The 18153-nt window shown below is 28.5% G+C and overlaps 2 protein-coding genes across 14 annotated transcripts in view; one reads left to right on the top strand and one right to left on the bottom strand.

Annotated features, from left to right (window-relative positions):
- fl(2)d (Pre-mRNA-splicing regulator female-lethal(2)D) overlaps positions 1 to 5678 on the bottom strand; it is a 40745-nt gene extending 35067 nt beyond the window's left edge. For 2 of the 6 annotated variants that reach the window (XM_075375393.1, XM_075375437.1), the window contains exons 1-2: positions 5530 to 5678; positions 949 to 1351 (exon numbers count right to left, since the gene is read on the bottom strand). In XM_075375393.1, the coding sequence (XP_075231508.1) occupies positions 949 to 1339 (391 nt within the window). In that variant the 5' untranslated portion in view covers positions 1340 to 1351; positions 5530 to 5678. Of the gene's footprint in view, positions 1 to 948; positions 1352 to 3483; positions 3682 to 4341; positions 4361 to 4592; positions 4983 to 5529 lie in introns of those variants that run through there. The other 4 variants (XM_075375418.1, XM_075375402.1, XM_075375411.1 and 1 more) reach the window with 4 other exon arrangements.
- A 236-nt stretch (positions 5679 to 5914) lies between these two features.
- The window catches only part of LOC142330196 (PI-PLC X domain-containing protein 3), a 53634-nt gene continuing 41395 nt past the window's right edge, over positions 5915 to 18153 (top strand). The window contains exons 1-3 of one of the 8 annotated variants that reach the window (XM_075375339.1): positions 5916 to 6105; positions 9190 to 9276; positions 14851 to 15012. The gene's annotated coding sequence lies outside the window, so the exon portion shown is untranslated. Of the gene's footprint in view, positions 6106 to 9178; positions 9277 to 14850; positions 15013 to 18153 lie in introns of all 8 variants that reach the window. The other 7 variants (XM_075375332.1, XM_075375373.1, XM_075375323.1 and 4 more) reach the window with 7 other exon arrangements.

The following is an 18153-nucleotide window of genomic DNA, read 5'->3' as shown; positions in this document are numbered from 1 at the left end:
TATCAGTCACTAGTGAAAGTTGATAAACACAGACACAAAATTAAACTGAATAACACATCACTTCTGCAAAACCAACACTAATAGCAAGTTTTATATTATCACTGAAATCATACAACAGAATTATTCCTGTTAAATTACTATTTCTATAATACTTCTTGTGGCACAGTTGAACAGTAGTAGTAATTCACGAAGGGAAAAGAACTTCACATACCTTAAAACTGGTCAAATGTTTGACATATAATGAATATCACAATCAAAACAACTTTTTTTTATAACAACTGTACAGTTTTTTTTACACTCATGTTTTATTCAAACAAATTTTTAAATGTTTTAATTCACAATACAACACACTAAATATATGCAAAATTACAAAACAGTGACCATTAAAATTAAACTAGTGTTTATAAAACATTACTTTCATATAAGATAAAATTAAAAAAAAGGAATAGAAAACCAAGAATTTTTTTTAATTTTCAGAAAATACAGGTCTGGTAATCCCCTTGTAACATTATACAAGAAAATCAAAAAAGGATTCTAATTCAAAAGTGCCTAATGACATAAGACATCATAGTAATTTTCACAAAGGTAAAAAAACAGAATAATAACAAAATCAAGAACTTCAGTATAACCTCAACAAACTGAATCTAATATTAATAACCTTAAAAACACTGCCACCCAAATGATACCATACCTTTAACCTATAATGAATTAAAAATGCCCTAGCAAGCATAACATTAATTATATTTACAAAGAATATTTATGCTATTTAAAAAAAAAAAAGAAAGTAAAAGAATTAGCTAATGAATGTATCATAACAAAACATACATAAATAGACAGACAATACTTAATATATAGCTATACAAAAGAAATTCTAAGTCACTCATCACATATTTCACTAATCAAGATAATTGTTAGCAAATGTTATGGTAAAAGAAAAAAATAGTCTACCTTCATTTGTGGCCATCTGTGCCTCTAACATGTCGATAAATGAATCCTGGGATCGCCACAGCTTGACCAGTTCACTGTGAGGGACATTTTCTAGCTGCTGAACAGTAAGTTTAATTCTCTCATGCTCAACTGCAGGGGGGCCAGCAGAATTTGACTGGGCTGACACTGTTGTATTAGACGTTGAAGTTATACTAGTAGAAGTAACCGAATTATTTGTTGTAGCAATAACACTAGCATTGTAAACAGATGTACTGGTTGTTAATGCCACTACTGCAACAGATGCTGCTGTGGGTAAAGTTGCAGTTGCTGAAGCTGCAGTAGCTACAGACACTGTTACTAGAGCACCTCCATCTACTACTTCTTCCGTTTTCACATTTACCTCCTCTGACATCTCTTACCGTAGCTGAAATTAAACAAAATAAATAACTTACACTAAAAAAATGATCCATTAATTTAAATAACATCAAGATAAGATTTTTCTCACCCTGGTTACTCCTACATTGAAGAAAGGTAATATGGAGATAATAAACTTCAGACAAATATAATGAGGCAGTAAAAAATTATAAAACATAATTATAGAAATGCAATTTTAAAATCCAAAAATGTTACAAAGAAATTTAAAACTCCAGTAATCAAAATTCAACACGTTACAACCAACAATTTGTGACATTTTAATATTAACCAAGCATGCTACACATGCTCTCATCATTTAAAAAAGGAAAATACAGATTTAAACAATATATTGCTTGTAATAAAAAAGTGTATTATCAACAATAACTGTAATATTAACCACAAACTGTTCTTTTTTACTACTAGATATTAATATGAAATTCTCTGAGCCTGTGAGTATGTAAAGAAGTATATCATTTTTTAAAGGTTACCTGCTCTAGATCCAACTAATTTAACTTTACATCTATATTAATTGATTTTCATCTTAAAGCCTTTTAAGCATGTAATATTCTTTTCTCATCTACTATTTGTATTCTGAAATAACCAACTTATAATATACCACTTGTCAATAGAGTAGACATGCTTACACTGAGTATACACCACCTAAAGTACCACAATCCCTTCCATTTGTAGGTAGTTTTGTTTAAAAAAAGTTAACACTGTATCAATGCGTATAAAACAAAGAATAATGGAGGTAAGTTTGGACTTGATAAAATTGAATCTGCCTCTCCCTACTTTATAAAATAGTTGTAAATATTTTACACTGTTACTGCAGTAAGAAAAATTCTTAAAAAATGCAATGAAAATTAGAAATACGAGGAATGGAGGCTTCTGAAATGCGGATTAACAAGATTAATTAAAGTTGGTTTCTAAGAAAATCTTTGAAAAAGAAGAAAGGTTTTGTATAAGAAAAGTATAATATATATATTATATTCAGGCATCTACAGTTTAATTTTTTTATGAGAAAAGTGTAAATGATAAAAACCATAAACACAATTGACAAAAAAAGTAAAATGCAAAGCCCACACACCAGTTTTTTAATACAAGATATGGAAATTATGCACAGATGGAAAGTTCAATTGAAAACATAAAAGAATAATACTTCATCAAACCAGCCAGAAAAATAGTGATAAAACTATTACACGTTTGGAAGAAACAAGAAATATGAAGTTTCCCCTTTCCATAAGACAGTTTAACTTTTAACCAAATTTCTATTATCATAGTATTTTATCACCCAAAATTTGATTTATCAAATTAAACCATATGAAATATTATAACTTTGTCAAATGTAGGAGTTTTTTTTAAATAGATCACAGTAAAAGAATTTTTTAAAATAGATCACAGTAAAAATACAAGTCAAGTATGAACAAAATAGCACACTTCTTGAAAAACTATGCCTCTGAATATACAGAGTGTTTCTAAAATGGTGAGCTGGCTATACTTTTTCGGATTCTACTTTTAAAACTAAAGAAAAATATCCTTAGGAAAAGTGGTAATTTCTCCTTTGTTCTCCCCTGTTTCAAGTTTAGTTAGAGGAATCACATTAACATTTGGTAATAAAGTTTTAAAATTAGCAAAAAATCTGGACTTAAATACCTTCACAAATTACAAAATGGCGGCTATGTTTATTTTTCAATCTGTTATACCTCCATAAATATTATTTTTATCAAAATGTATGTTATATGCTAAAATATTAAGCCTTTTATTTTGAACAAAATTAATTTTATTTTTTTTAAATCGGTTAACACAAACAGTCGAGTTATGGCAAAAATTGATGTAATTTTGTGTCCGTTTTCACGTCCTCACTTTATGTTCAATTCTAGTATTGTAAAACTCTACAATAATAAGAGTGCAACAAACTGAATGCAACAAACTTTTGCAGACTTACTGAAAATCTCTTCTAACAATTAATTGCCAAAACATCTTTCAACACACTTGACCATAACCACTTCAATAGAATAATCATTATTTTAAGAGTTAATATGTTTAATTTTTTTAAATAAAAAAAAAATATTTTTTTTTACTAAGGTATAGTTTTAACTTAAAACATAGTTATATCTGTTCTGGAAAGGAGCTTTAACTTACAATATAATTACATCCGAGTTTCTTGAATAAAGTTGAAACTGGAATTTTATATAGTTTGTCAATCTAATTATAGCAAGCTTCACTTATATATTTTATATCGTACACATTTTTATAAAGTACTGTTAACTGAAAAAACGAGTTTATTGCCTGTACAGTTTATATATGAAACTTTTAACTTTTTTAAAACTTGTGCAAAAACTAAAATACAAAATGGAATAAACATAAAATTTGACATCCATTTTATTTCATCCAAAAATAATGTTTTAAAACTAATTAGTCAAATTCTGAGTAGTAACCAATCAGTTTAGAAAACAATTCACTGCTACATTTAACCTTTAACCGATTTTATTACGGTGAATATATGAGTGTACAGTTACATACATACTTATATTGCATAGTTTTTTAAAGGTTAGTAAAGCAAGTATACAATCAAGATCTTTATAAATCTCTCTGCAGCTAATGTCTCCCTTAAAAGAAATGACCAAGGATAACTTCTTACCATCAAGTAAAAGTAATTTTAAAAAATAAAATTTGTTTTTAATAACTAAAAAAAAAATACCAAAGAAGCCCTACCAGAAATAGGCTGTAAAAATCAAATTCTAATCTATACAAACAACTGTGGTTTTACCTAGCCATAGTAACCGACCTATATAAAAAAAACCTATGCATTGTACTACTTAATACAAGCTGTGCTGTAAGCGGGTTCTGTCTCTAAAATAATACTTCTTTATTTTTGGTATTTAGTTTGTTTTTGTTAACCAGACTGAATTTAGTAAATTTCAGAACCTACTGACTAAATCAGTAAAATATATCCCAAACCTCATATACATCTTCCAAACCTAGCTTTGATCAGCTCACCTGAAATTAATTTAGCCTAATAGCTAAGCAAGCTAACCACGTCAAACTTTATATTAAGCTTCTAAAAGTTTCTGCCTTAGCAATAATTTTTTTCTCAGGTACAAGCAAAAACTTAACATCATTTGTTCTACATAAATCTGAGCACTGTTAACAAATTCAATGCAACAATATCTAAAACATGCATTGCTGTAAATTATTTAAAGTTATATTTCTAATGATTTTCATTCCATTTTAATATTAATAAATGTTACCTTAGGAAAAAAATCAGTTTAACTCTAATGTTACTGAAGAATTATTAAGTTTAATTAATAACAAAACATTAGTTTCATACAGCCTACAAAAAGCACTCATTAAAAAAAAATTGCCCTTGAATATGACTTAATATCTTTGTAAGTTTATAGTCACACTCGCACATAATCAAAGAACTAGATATTAATTTTAAAAAATTCACAAATTTAGCTTAATACAATTCACTGAAATCACACAATATTTATAATTTAAATGCAGTAAATCCAAATAGCATTAATTCCGCGAAATGCAGTTCAAACTGAGAGGCATTAACTTAGTCCAAATATTCATAACTAAAACCAGCCTTCACTATTTTTATTCCTGATTTTTCCTGTAAGCAATGGCTGTGTGATCTATTAAATAGTAAAAATACAAATCCTAAATACTTAACATAATTTCAGTAAAACATAAAACATGCTTTCAGAAATAATGCTAAATATGTCACAAATTAACATCATTCCACTGGATTTGATATCAAATGTATATAACCATTAACTAACTTTTAAGTTCACGACTTACAAACAATATTTTCAAACAAAAATGAACAGGTAAGAATTGTAATTGACCAGTTAAAGATGAACAATGTACACTAAGATATATAAATATCACCGAAATCATAGGCAAGCACCAACTCGACCATATGACCGAATACAAAATTAAGGTGCATTAAAAAAAACGGGAAAGTTAACATACAATGTTCAAATATTGCTCCAGTAAACAAAATATTCTTCAGAAATATTCATTGTACTTTCTTGCAACCTTAAAATAAGATTAATCGTTGAGATTAATCTCTTTTACACACAAATGGACGGTCAATACTACTACCGTAAGAACACGGCAGCAGGCGTTGCCCCTAAAAATTAATTAGACAACAACTTGTAATACTCTGGATGTCATTACCTACTAAAAGATACACAGACATATAATGAAATTCAATAGCAAGCGTATAATGACTTTAACATTTCAGTTTTTACACAAACACATAACTCCTAACTAGTAACACTAACAACCATTAGGACACCATGTTTTCACAAACCAACTGACCTCAATTACAGGATAGCCACCTCACATACCTCATTCAAAATTTTAAAGGTATTTGTTTTGACTTTTCGTAATAATCTTTTGGACTTTATTAATATTGTTTCTTGTGTGATTTTAAATGATCGAAATATTGTATTAAAACAAAAGTTTGATTTTTCGGTCGTAAATTTAGAGCAAGAATGCTAGTAGTTTTTACGGTACATTCCAGTCATAAAAAAAACATTATCAGAATGGTCACTCATTAATGATAGTTGAAAAATTAACATTTTTCCTTTTATGTAATTGTGTTTAACGATTTTTATGATGGAAAAATAGATTAGTCTGCGTTTGATGAATCTCAATTAAATAAGTGCAGTGTTATAGTTTCGACTGCTGACTAGAGTTCAAGTGTAGTTATAGTTCTGTAATTCTCGTCACTGCTCCTGAAATTATTAGGTATGTTAGTTCAAAAACAATAAAGATTTGTTTTTTTCAATTGTTTCGTTATTTATACCGTATACAGAGGCGTTAGACGTGTAGAATGTTAGGTAGATTGTAGGCGTGCGGACAGTTTTTTTTCTTTTAATTCACCCTTCGTGAATTTCATTGGCGCAAGGAATGCAAAGAACGGCTTATGGATATTTAAAATTACTTAAAATCTGTTTTTTACGTTAATTGTTGCACTGGGTATTCTAGTTTTAATCTGCGTATCCTTGTTAGAAACGGAAAAGAATTTTTGTTCATAAAGGATAGAACTAAAACTAGTTTTATATATATATATTTTTTTTTTATTATTATTATTAAAAATTAGATACTTATGGCTCTGTGTTTAGTTCTTTGTTTATAGCTGTGCCCAATAAGAACTAATTATCTGGCATAAATTATCTATGTATACAAATACACTGAGATCTTATTTTATAGGATGTGTGAAATTTAGCTTCAGTTTTGTATTTCATTCTGCGTGCCAAACAGATGTCAAATTCTCTGTATTTAAAACATTGCCAAAGTAAATCAAAATGTTATACCATTGAATTTTACCTTTTTACTAAAACAGATTCCACTTTAATATAATTAGCAATATGTAGTGGTATTGTATTAGTATCTGTAATTGATGGAGAAAGCATTGGTTAACTTTTGATTACAAATGTGAGTTATCAGTAGTAATATGTATTTATTAATCAGGTACTTCTGAGTGGAGAATTTTATTATTTCTATGAGTTAAGTAACCAAATGATCTTTGTCTAAAAAAATCATAGAAAAAACACAAAGTTATTATAAAAGTGAAAAACATGAAATTTTACTCAAGTAATCCTGCCCAAACTCAACCTAATAATATCGTAGTTATCCAATATATTTCAAGATCCCAATTAACAAATATATTACAACAAAGGTATTCAAGTTTAAGTAAAAGCACATAAAGTGATTTCTTGCAAGATGAATGTAACAAAATTTAGATAAAATAGTTTATGCTTATATAAAAATATGTTAATTTTGCCTCACTAAGTGTCATAGATTATAAATCTTAGTAAAAGTATCTATACTGTTAATTGAACATGAACTTATTTTATCATTTAGAGAAAGTTTTAATACTATTATGGGTCATAGATTCAAAATTGTATAAATATTCATTGAAAATTAATGCATCTGTGTTTATGTTTTACTGCATGAAAACTTTAAATTATTTTTACTTATATTGGTGGGATTATTGGATTCCCTTTGGATTTTCTCATGTTATGTGAAAAATCTCATTTTTTTGTTTCTATCTTCTTTCTTTTAGGTTTAGTTGGTTTGCTTCTATCTCTAGGCAGCTATTTTAAGTTATTCGCACCTATATGTATGGTTTATTTGAGCATTTTTTTATCAAATAACATAATTTTTATATTTATAAATTATTAGAAACACACTCTTAAATACTAAAAGCACTGCTCAGATTAAAGTTTGTAGTTACCTTCCTTAAGAAATATACAGTGGGACTACTCCAACTATCCTTTTTTTCTCCTTAATGATTAATTATAAGAATTACATAAAATTATTAGTTTTTATATTTGACAAAATAAATTGGGAATATTCTTTTAAAGTATAAAAGTCCATTAAGTTTAAAATGTGTTATGGGTTACTGTTACACCTCTACTTCTTTCTTTCGAGATTATACTTGTAATAATAAGTATAATTTCATACATAAATAAGGTTATTAAACTGGAGACTGAACTTTGTTTCAAAGACTTTCATTTGTCAGAAAATTGCTTGAAATATACTATTTTTTTCAACAATAGCCTTTTGTGAGGATTGTGCAGCTTAATGCCTAGTAATCTACCAATTCAGTTAAGGTGAATCCAGACTATTCATCCCCCGTGCGTTTAGAGACCTGATTCAGGTTTTCCATCAAAATTAGTGGGGATGTCTTTTGCAAAATTTTGACTGAAATATTAGGTGGCCCTCTAGAGTAGGTCAAAGTTTAAAAAGCACATTTAATGCCAAAAATACATTTTAAGAATGGTACATGTCTATATATGTTTGTAAAGAGGTTCTTGTCAATTCACAAAACTTGAGTGAGAAATGGAGAGGGTGAGAGGGAGATAAAAATACATTTTATCTGAACTGGTAAATTACTCCAGCGCCTATCCACTTAGATATCATCTCTGATTCATTTTATCATATACAGTACTTTATAAAGAATTATATGAACATCTTTATTTACCATGTCAGAAGAGCTGTTCTAGTTGTGCACACCTGCTTATGTTGGATGCATAACCACAGGCAAGCTACCAATCTGTTGGTCTACTCCAACAGACTGTTAACCTACAGTCACTTACTATTTTTTTCTTGAATGATCAAAATATCAGAAAAAGTAAGCACTGATAATTAATATTATATCCATGAAACTCTTAATTGTAATAATAATAGTTTTCAATAAAATTTGTACATACACATACATTTTTGTAAATGGAGCTGACCTCCGCCATGACAAAATTGTATCATTTCCCCACACTAAGCCTTTAATTTAAGTAGTGAATTAAACATCAAAAGAAAACAGGGAATTACAGAAGCTACAAATCCAGGATTTCATGGTAGATTTCATTGTGCTTGAAAATGATTAAAAGTGAAGCCCTAAAATGCAGTATGTGTGACAGATTACTATTCAACAAAAGATGTTTCTGAACTGTTATCTGCAAAATAATTTTTTCCTAAATCGGCTTATAAGTTAATTATTTTATAAATAACCTGGCAATGTCAATGCTAGGTGAAATATTCATTACCATTATTTACCATTGAAATCTCAATCAGCAAATGTATTATTTTCTGTTAGTTTTTTTTTAGAATAAATGTATATATTTGATAAACTAAAATCACATTAATTAAATATGTTTCTTATTAATACTACTCTTATATGTAACCTAACAGTTCATTGAATTCCATTTTTCTCAGTTTGTGTTCACAAAGTCTTTTTTTGGTAATACCTCTTTAGTGTACTAGTTAGTTTCTTTGACAACAGTATTAAGTAACCTATTGTAATAATACAAAATTTTAGTATGCTTTCAGCCCCATTATCACTACAGATGAATTAAAATATGGAGGTTGAATAATTTTGAGACTGAAAGATATGAAGGGCAGTTGCACAGTCATCAAGTAAGTGATGGTAGACAAATATTGGAGTAGAAAATTTTCTTTACCAATCTGTTAAGATGCACTCTTTAACTGCTCAACTGTTTATGTAAATGAAATAAAATAGTGTGCAAATAAGTTATTAAAATTAAGAAGGCTTAATGACAGGCTGAAGTTCATATGAGACTGCTGTTAAAAAGAAACAACAGGCATATAACAATTTTTTATCAGACAACTAAGCAGCTTTGAAGGCTCTGAAAGCATATTCACGCCTCAAGTTATTGATTGTATTTATTTATTGATACAAATCAAGATATTTGGATTCCCTTACACTCCTTAATGTACGTGTTAGCCATAACAGAGTTGATTTGATGTAGATTCTTGGTTACTAGGATTTATATATAAATGAAATTAGTAGATTAGATTGCTTGTCTTAACTAGTTTCAGAAGTCTCTGGTTGCTAGACTGTGGATGAGTTATTAGAGAATGCTTAATTGAAAAAAGAAGATAAAAGCTCTGGTACAGTTATTCAGGTCTAGGAACAGTCAAATATGTTTGTTCAACTCTTAAAGAAGAGCACTTTGCAGTATTTATTACAATTGTTATATAAGAAGACCTTAGGCTGTTAACTAATAGGAAAGAATTGATTAAATATTCATTAACTTCTCTATTCTTGAGTATCAAGAAAGTTGACTTTTGGTTATGTTATTTCTCAAGATTTCTTTGGTAAAGTTCGTTGGTAAAGAAAGAATTAATTTTTCATCAAATTTTAATTTGTTGAAAATTATAACCAAACATAAAAACCCAGTTTACGCCAATGTAAAGAACATGTACTTCAGCCCAAGGTATATAAATTCCTTTTAACTAGTTTAGTCAGGACAGGCAGGAAGTCCGTCAAGCAAAACAGTAAGTTACTACAGAATTATTTTCCGCTGCAGTTGTAAGTAGCTTTCTGATAACCATTTAAATGTCACCTGGTTTCAAGTTAATTAACATTTCATCAGGTAAAATTTGTTTAATTCTAGTTTTTTAATAAAATAATGAATGAATACATTTTACTAACAGTGCGAGTGAAAAATTACAAATTTTTAACAGAATCTGATGCATTGCGCTATTCATTTTTAAACTGATACACTATACTACATAAGACTGAATGTGGAAGTCAACTGTTTGTGAATGAAATTCAGGTATAGCAGACTCATTGAATACAATTTCATTCTTATTTTCTTTGAGTATTTTTACTTAAAGTTTTTATTAAGTAAAATTTTTATCTTAAAAATGTAATAACCATTACATTGGGGAAAGGTGTAACAAAATATCAAAAGCCTATTTTGTGTCCAAAATAGTGCTCTGCAATATTCACATGTTCAGGAAGTCTTATGTCCCATCTGCATAAATTATTATTACTACTTCAGTAAAAGATACCTATAAAGACTGAAAAGTCTAACATTCTTAATATCAACTGTAATTGACAGATCAAAATAATACCTAAATTTTATTGTTCTAACTTCCTAGCTGACAAATTTGAGTTCTAGCGGATCTGCTCAATTTGTCATTGTTTTACTGAAGTTTTGTGTTGTAAACAAGCTTTTGCTTGAATAATTTGTATGTTGTTACACCAAATTTTTAGTATAAACAATGTCACACTTTGTTTTTAATACCTGCATAGAAAGAATTTTAGAAAATATTTGGAATATAGTTAGTTGTTAATAAATAAAAAGAAATGTATAAAAATTATTTATCAATTATATAGTTTTATTATAAATTATGTAATGTAATTTAAAATTTTGCATTATTGGTTAATGACAGTAGTAACAGAAATAGTGATAAATATTAATTATAGATCTCATTAACATGAATAACTAATGATATAATAATATTAATTTTATTATTAGTTGACTAGATTCAGTTCTGAGATTAGGAAAGATTATGATAACACAGCATCACATTATATATATAACTTATGCAGAGATAACAATACAAGAACTACAATCATTAAAAATTTGTATTATTAACACTCGTCTCATTGTTATCTCCTAAACAAATAAATACAGTACTGTGAGAATTTAGATAACAGAGTACAGTACAGATTAGATACATTTAATTCATGAATTAATGAATTTAATTTAATTAATGAATTCATATTTGGTACTTAATAATGGTTATCATCCTTCAGTCTAAATTAAAGATTGAATGTATTTAAACTCGGGTGTATGTATTCAATAGTAGTAATTATTTTATAGTAACTTCATGTTGGATTAACTAAATTTTATTCTTCAGCTCACATATACTTTCATGAAATATTTCATTAATAATACTGTAATATTGAATTATGCAGATATGATAATTGTAATACATCAGTTTTCTTCCTTTTTTTAATCAAATAAAAAAAACATGCAATTAATTTTTAGTAAGAGTAAGTTTTTCTTAAAAAGGAAGAATTGATAAAAAAGTTCACAAAATAAATTAAATTAGTGAGTGTATTTATCAATGTATTTATTGCAGCATTTTCATATAAACAAAGATCACAAACTGTTCATAAGACTGGAAGAGCAGCAGTTATGTGCTACAAATAGTAATGTAGTGCATTGTTAATAATCAGAGTATACTCTCCATTATGAGTAATAAGAACATGATGCAAAATTATAAAAATTAATTTATAATTAAAATCATACCGTAATAGTATTAGATTAGAATGGATTCTAATGAATGGGGATAAAAACATCACAGTACTAAGAAGATATGCACTAATAGGGACTGTTTAGAACTACTTACTTTTAATCAAAATACTTTGCACAGTGTTTTTCTGGAATTTGGATGGGGTATGAGATACCTCACTCTATACATTTGGTATTTAGAGTTGTCAGTCACCTCTGAAAACATAGTGATGTAGAATCTGGTAATCCTAACAAATTAAGCCAACCCTGTCTATATTATGGAAAATACCGTTTAACAATTAATGAAAAGTTACCATCACCAGAATTAATCAGTTTTGAATTTGAGAAGCATGAATTTCATGGTGTATTGTAAGATGGAAATCAAACCAGGCCTGAGGTCAGTTTTTTAATTAAATCTAACAGTTATCAAATTACTTTTTATTTTGTTTATTTTTAAAGTGTTAACAGATTTGCACATGGCTGTGTTAAAGTTTGCTTTTTTACATTTTTATTTTTTTTTTGTCATTGTTCAAATTGCTGCATAAACAGCAAGGTCTTAAATCAACCATTATAATTATAATTTTTGCTGAAAAAAAAAACAATAATTAAAAATTGAAATGCCTACTATAAAATTCAGAAGGCATTAAAATTTCTAGTTATGTTTTTGTAGCAATTTTTTGGTTTTAAATTAAAAAGAAAGCCATTGATATGGAAAAAATGATTTTTGCTCAGATAAAAAGTCAATTTAATTCAAAATTTTATAAACTTTAATTTTCTAATATGGACATTGAAATGGCAATTAAAATATAACTTTGGAATTACTCTTAACATTTTATAAAAAGGATTATAAATAAATTTGATTTTCTTTTGTGTACCACAAAGCCCATTTTTTTTCTAATGTGTTAAATTGGTAAGGTAAAATTACCATATTTAGGTTGTATTATATCTTTGAATACTTTTTGTTATTCATGAATTATTAACTTTATGTGTGTTATCTGAGTAGTACATCAGTTCTGTGAATATCACATCTGTTTCAGATGAAATAGGAATTTTAACAATAAATTAGTTGTTTATTTTAAAAATAAAAATTGATTCACTTGAATATGCTAAAAATAAAAAGGTACTATTCTGTCAGTACTAGATGAAAGTATTTGTTAAAAACTTCAAGAACATGAGAAAGCATAATGAAATATAATTTTGAAGAGTGCAGTACTGCTAATAGTACTGGAAAGATAATTCATAGTAATGATATGGCTAAAAAGATATTAAGTTACTCTCATAGAAATTGAAGATATTCACATGATGAAAGTATTTAGTTTTAATGGAGGTATGTTAAGACCATTAAAACTTGAACTTACAGGCAAGTGTATTGTGAAAAATAACTTGAGAATTAAACACTGTAGAAAAAAGGTTATATCTACTGCTAAAGTTCTTAAAAGAATTTTAGCATTTTTAAATTTAGATTTTTCATATTTTTTTCTTTATTTATTGATGTTCATATTACTAAACTAAATTAAAAAAAAAGTTTATTGGTTTAAAGTATAGAATAAGTACAGATAAAACAACCTTGCAACAAAATTTGTTTAAAAATATCTCTCTGAAGTTAAAATTAAAGAAAAAAATGTGAATAAAATTTATCTACTGAATACATAAGTAATGTACCCAGCACAATATATAAGTCTCGGTAACAACAAAATTTTGACTTAAATGTAATGCACTAAAATTTAAGGCCTAATATATACATGGGTCTTGATCAGATGAAGTTATGAGTAAAGTAAGGTATGATTAATTCAGTAAGTAGAAAAACTCTTATTATGTGATATATTGAGAATGCTGAATTTTTTATGTATAATATTATAAATTAGTAAGACATGACTCTTTGAGCACCCAAACAGTAGTTGTATATATAAGAATTATATTAAATTTTAGAGTGGTAAGGTTTTTACTATTGGCATCCATTTGTAATATTTGAACAGTAAAGTTTGATTTAATCATCTACATGTTATTATTACTGTAATTTACAGATATATATGTTGTACTCTTCTTTATTTTTAAAAAATTCAAGAAACCCCTTTGATTTTACTGATATATATTTATGGGTAATTTTAATTCCAATTCCCTTGAAAAAATGATACATAAATCGTTGCTGTCAATCTTCAGTTCTTATTAGATTAAATAAATTGTTAATAGACAAGTTTTGTTAATAGACAGGTTACATTGGGAGTAACAATACAACATTTAAGTTAAGTAATGTAAAAAAATCTATTGATAGGTGTTACTAGAGTTGATGAAAATGCTTGTGAAAATTGTATTCATGTAATTAAAGAAGAAAAAAGATTGGGAAGCAGACAGTTTGTTTGAAAATACTATTGAAGATATTGTGATAATTTGGGAAACTATGACAGATAGCAACTTATCAGGTATTGAAGAAACACAGGTATCAAATATTTGTTTCTGTTTTACTTGATGAAACTTCAATATAGTGGTAACATACTTTTTTGTGATATTTTTTCACAATTTTCTAATTTTTGTATTAAAAGTTATTTTTACTTAATTTTTAAACTATAAGTAAAAAGACTTTTTTTTCTTGATGGATTGCGCTAAATTAAATTAGAATAATCATACTGTTATGTTTTATTTTTCTGTATGCTTTTGAAAACAAATATTAAATAGATTACATTTTACTTAAATCAATATTAGTGCCATGTATAATTCTAATAATATTAATAGCAAATTTGGAACTCCACAAAATGTTTTGGGGCCTGTCCTCTTTGTTTTATTCATTAATGATGTAACTGTTTAAATACTGTGATACTAATGTGTTTACAGATGACATGTAGAATTTTATTAAGTTGATATAGATTATTTGTGTACTAAATTAAATAAGGTAGTGAATTTGACTACTGATCCAGTTAATTTAATTTTATTTTTACTTTTACAGGGGCATGTGTCCTTTTACTGTGAATAACAATTAAATACAATGTATATCATATGAAATCTGTCATGAAGATTACAAATTAAGAATATGAAAGTCATACTTAATAAAAAATATTACTGATGTCTCTTTTTATCACTGATAGATCAAAAATTAATTTCAGAACAGGTAAAAGAACTTAGTTGGGCCTTTAGATAAATGTGTAACTTGTCACTTTAAAAATTTGTAAAATCTATTTATTGTAATAACAAAATTTATTTTGAGTTTAAAACAGCAAATATGGTATTTGATAATTGCATGTATTTTTCTTTGGAGGTAAATCTCATCATACATAATAGTAGGGAAGTTTTTGCAGTTTTTTCCTAAAAATTTTCAGGAATAGTTTTTTGATATTAAAATTAGATAATTAAAAAAATTATATTTGTAAGAAAAAAATAAAATTATTGCTATATTGTTATTCTCATTTTTATTTTTTATAAAAATAAAATATTTCTGTACTGTAGGTAAGAAAATAAAAATAATAAGTTAACTTGTGATTTTTTTTTACAATTATAAGTTTAGGACAGTTAGTTTATTTTGCATTCTCAAAGATTCTTCTGGAAATTCTAAACAGAAGACTATGCAAAAAAAACTGCACTGGAAATTCTAAACAGAAGACTATGCAAAAAAAAACTGCACATGTTTTATAGAAAAGGAAAAAGCATTACCTTGTCAAATGGAATAACGAATACAAATATTAAGATAACAAACAGTAGACTGGAAATGTTGAAAATATACTTGTGTTTATGAAATAAAGTATGTTAAAGTTGACTGGATGGTAGGAAGAGGAGAAAAGTGATAGCTCTTCGTCAGAGTGATATAAAAATTAAGTTTTAAAGGATGATCTTATATCAGAAGAATTGTTCTGACGAGTTTTTAGGTTGAAAAATATGTTGTCATATTTTTTAGTAATAGGGTATGTTGTCAGATTTTTTTAGTAACAAAGGGTAAATATGTTCATGGCCAGATTTTTATTGTATTAAAAAATTCTTATTTTTCCTTGTGAATATATTTACGAACCTACGGGGTGCGACAATAAAGTAATGAGATTGATTTTTCTTTGCAAGATGCGGCAACTCTGCAGCTTGCATAGGCACACCATCTTTGACCTTGGTCTATAAGCTACTTCTAGTCCAAGCGGCACATTGATCCAATTACTCAGTCGTGAGTTGTGCTGTAATAAGTGAACACGTGTTTGTGTCTCTCGTCACAGAAATGAAACCGCAAAATATTGCGCAACGGTATTCCATTTCTTTTTGCGTTAAATTGGGTTAAAACGCGACGACAACTTATGGTAAGCTTCAGAAGGTTTTTGGAGAGGAGGTTATGTCAAAAGCTCAAGTTTTTCGGTGGCATAAAATTTTTAGTGAAGGCAAAACGAATGTTGAAGATGAAGGCCAGTAGACGACCATCAACCTCACGGACAGATTCAACTTGACCAGGGGCGTGAAATCGTACGTCTGATCAAAGATTATCCGTGAAAATGATTGCAGAAGAACTCAACATCAATCGAGAAACAGTTCGTCTAATATTAACTGAAGATCTTGGTATGAGAAAGATTTGTGCAAAAATGGTCCCCAAAAATCTCACACAGCAACAGCGAGAAACACGGAAAAATGTGGCAGCCAGCCAATCTGTTAGAGCAAACGGAAATCAATCCAGATTTGTTGAGCCGTGTTATCACTGGTTGGTTTTTTCAATACGATCCAGAGACAAAACGTCAAAGTTCGCAATGGTGCTCAAAGGGATCATCCAGACCAAAAAATATTTCTACAAAAAAATTTAGAAAGACTTCGTAAGGGAGTTCTTCGTGTCCGTGCCAACATTGCTGATAATTGGATTCTGCATCACGATAATGCGCCATCCCATACTGCTCTGTCAGTACAGCAATTTTTAACCTCAAAACAAATTTCAGTACTACCACAGCCACTTTATTCACCAGATATCGCTCTGTGCGACTTTTTTTCTATTTCCAAGAGTCAGAATGGCGGTCAAGGGGACACCATTTTCAAACAACACACTTTTTGGACAAGATGTCCAAAAAGCTGTGACGAGGGTCTTGGAGGATATTACAGAAGATGAGTTCCAGAAATGTTACCATCAATGGCAGAAGCGCTGGAATAAATGTGTGCAATCAGAGGGGAACTACTTTGAATGAGACAACACTAAACATGACTAAAACGGTAAGCAACATTTTTTTTCACATCAGTCTCATTACTTTATTGTCGCACCTCTTACATTGTTTACATATTTATTACTAAAAAAAAATCACTATCACTTACATCAAATCATACAAAACAGTCGAGGTTTGGACTCCATATGGTCCTGAGGACCGCTTTGCATTGAGCTTGTACATATCCTTCATTTTATTTTATTTTTTGACATTATTTATATTTAAATGCCGATCTCCATGGCAGAATGCTAAAAAGGTTCATTTCCATATCTCGTGCACTGAAGCTTGTGCACTTCAAGCTTATGTGCTGATATCATCAAGCAAAAAAAATTAATGTATATCCATGTTTTTCAGGTATGTATTTGGTTTTAGTATTTTGGTGTGTCTTATTCCATTAAAATTGTTTTATTTCTTCTTTCTGTAGCTAATCTTAAAATATTTAACCTTATTTATTTGCCACCAAGCTGGTCTAGAGGTTACTCATCACAGATAAGTTGTTCAACTACTTTTTTTTGAAGTCAAATGTTCTGAGACTCAAATCCTAGTTAAAGCTAGTTACTTTTATGCAGATTTGAATACTAGGCAGTGGATACTGGTGTACTTTGCTGGTTAGAGTTCAATTACCACCTGTCTCAGGAATGGTTGGTCTGAATCTGTACAAGACTACACCTTATTTACATGTCACAAATCATTCTCATGTCATTGAGCTGTGGGGAGGGTTGGTTTACTGGCATTACTCCTGCCACCACTGCATTGTCACTCTAAAGTATAAAACTGAATGTCTGTGCCATGAAGGGCTACTTTGGCTCGAAACAGTTTATGCAACCTGTCTCCTAACTAGCTACTAGAGCTAACCTAATAGCATGAATGGTACAATACACCACTTGCTTTGTGTCCAGCCATTCACTTATCATATATTAAACTTTCTTTCTTTTCCTGTTTAGCCTCCGGTAACTACCGTTTAGATAATTCTTCAGAGGATGAATGAGGATGATATGTATGAGTGTAAATGAAGTGTTAGTCTTGTACATTCCTCAGTTCGACCATTCCTGAGATGCGTGGTTAATTGAAACCCAACCACCAAAGAACACCGGTAT

The sequence above is a fragment of the Lycorma delicatula genome, chromosome 1, assembly GCF_047948215.1.
Source record: "Lycorma delicatula isolate Av1 chromosome 1, ASM4794821v1, whole genome shotgun sequence".
NCBI classification, from domain to species: Eukaryota; Metazoa; Arthropoda; class Insecta; order Hemiptera; family Fulgoridae; genus Lycorma; species Lycorma delicatula.
The sequence above is the reverse complement of the archived record's forward strand: the minus strand, read 5'-3'. Positions and strand labels throughout refer to the sequence as shown.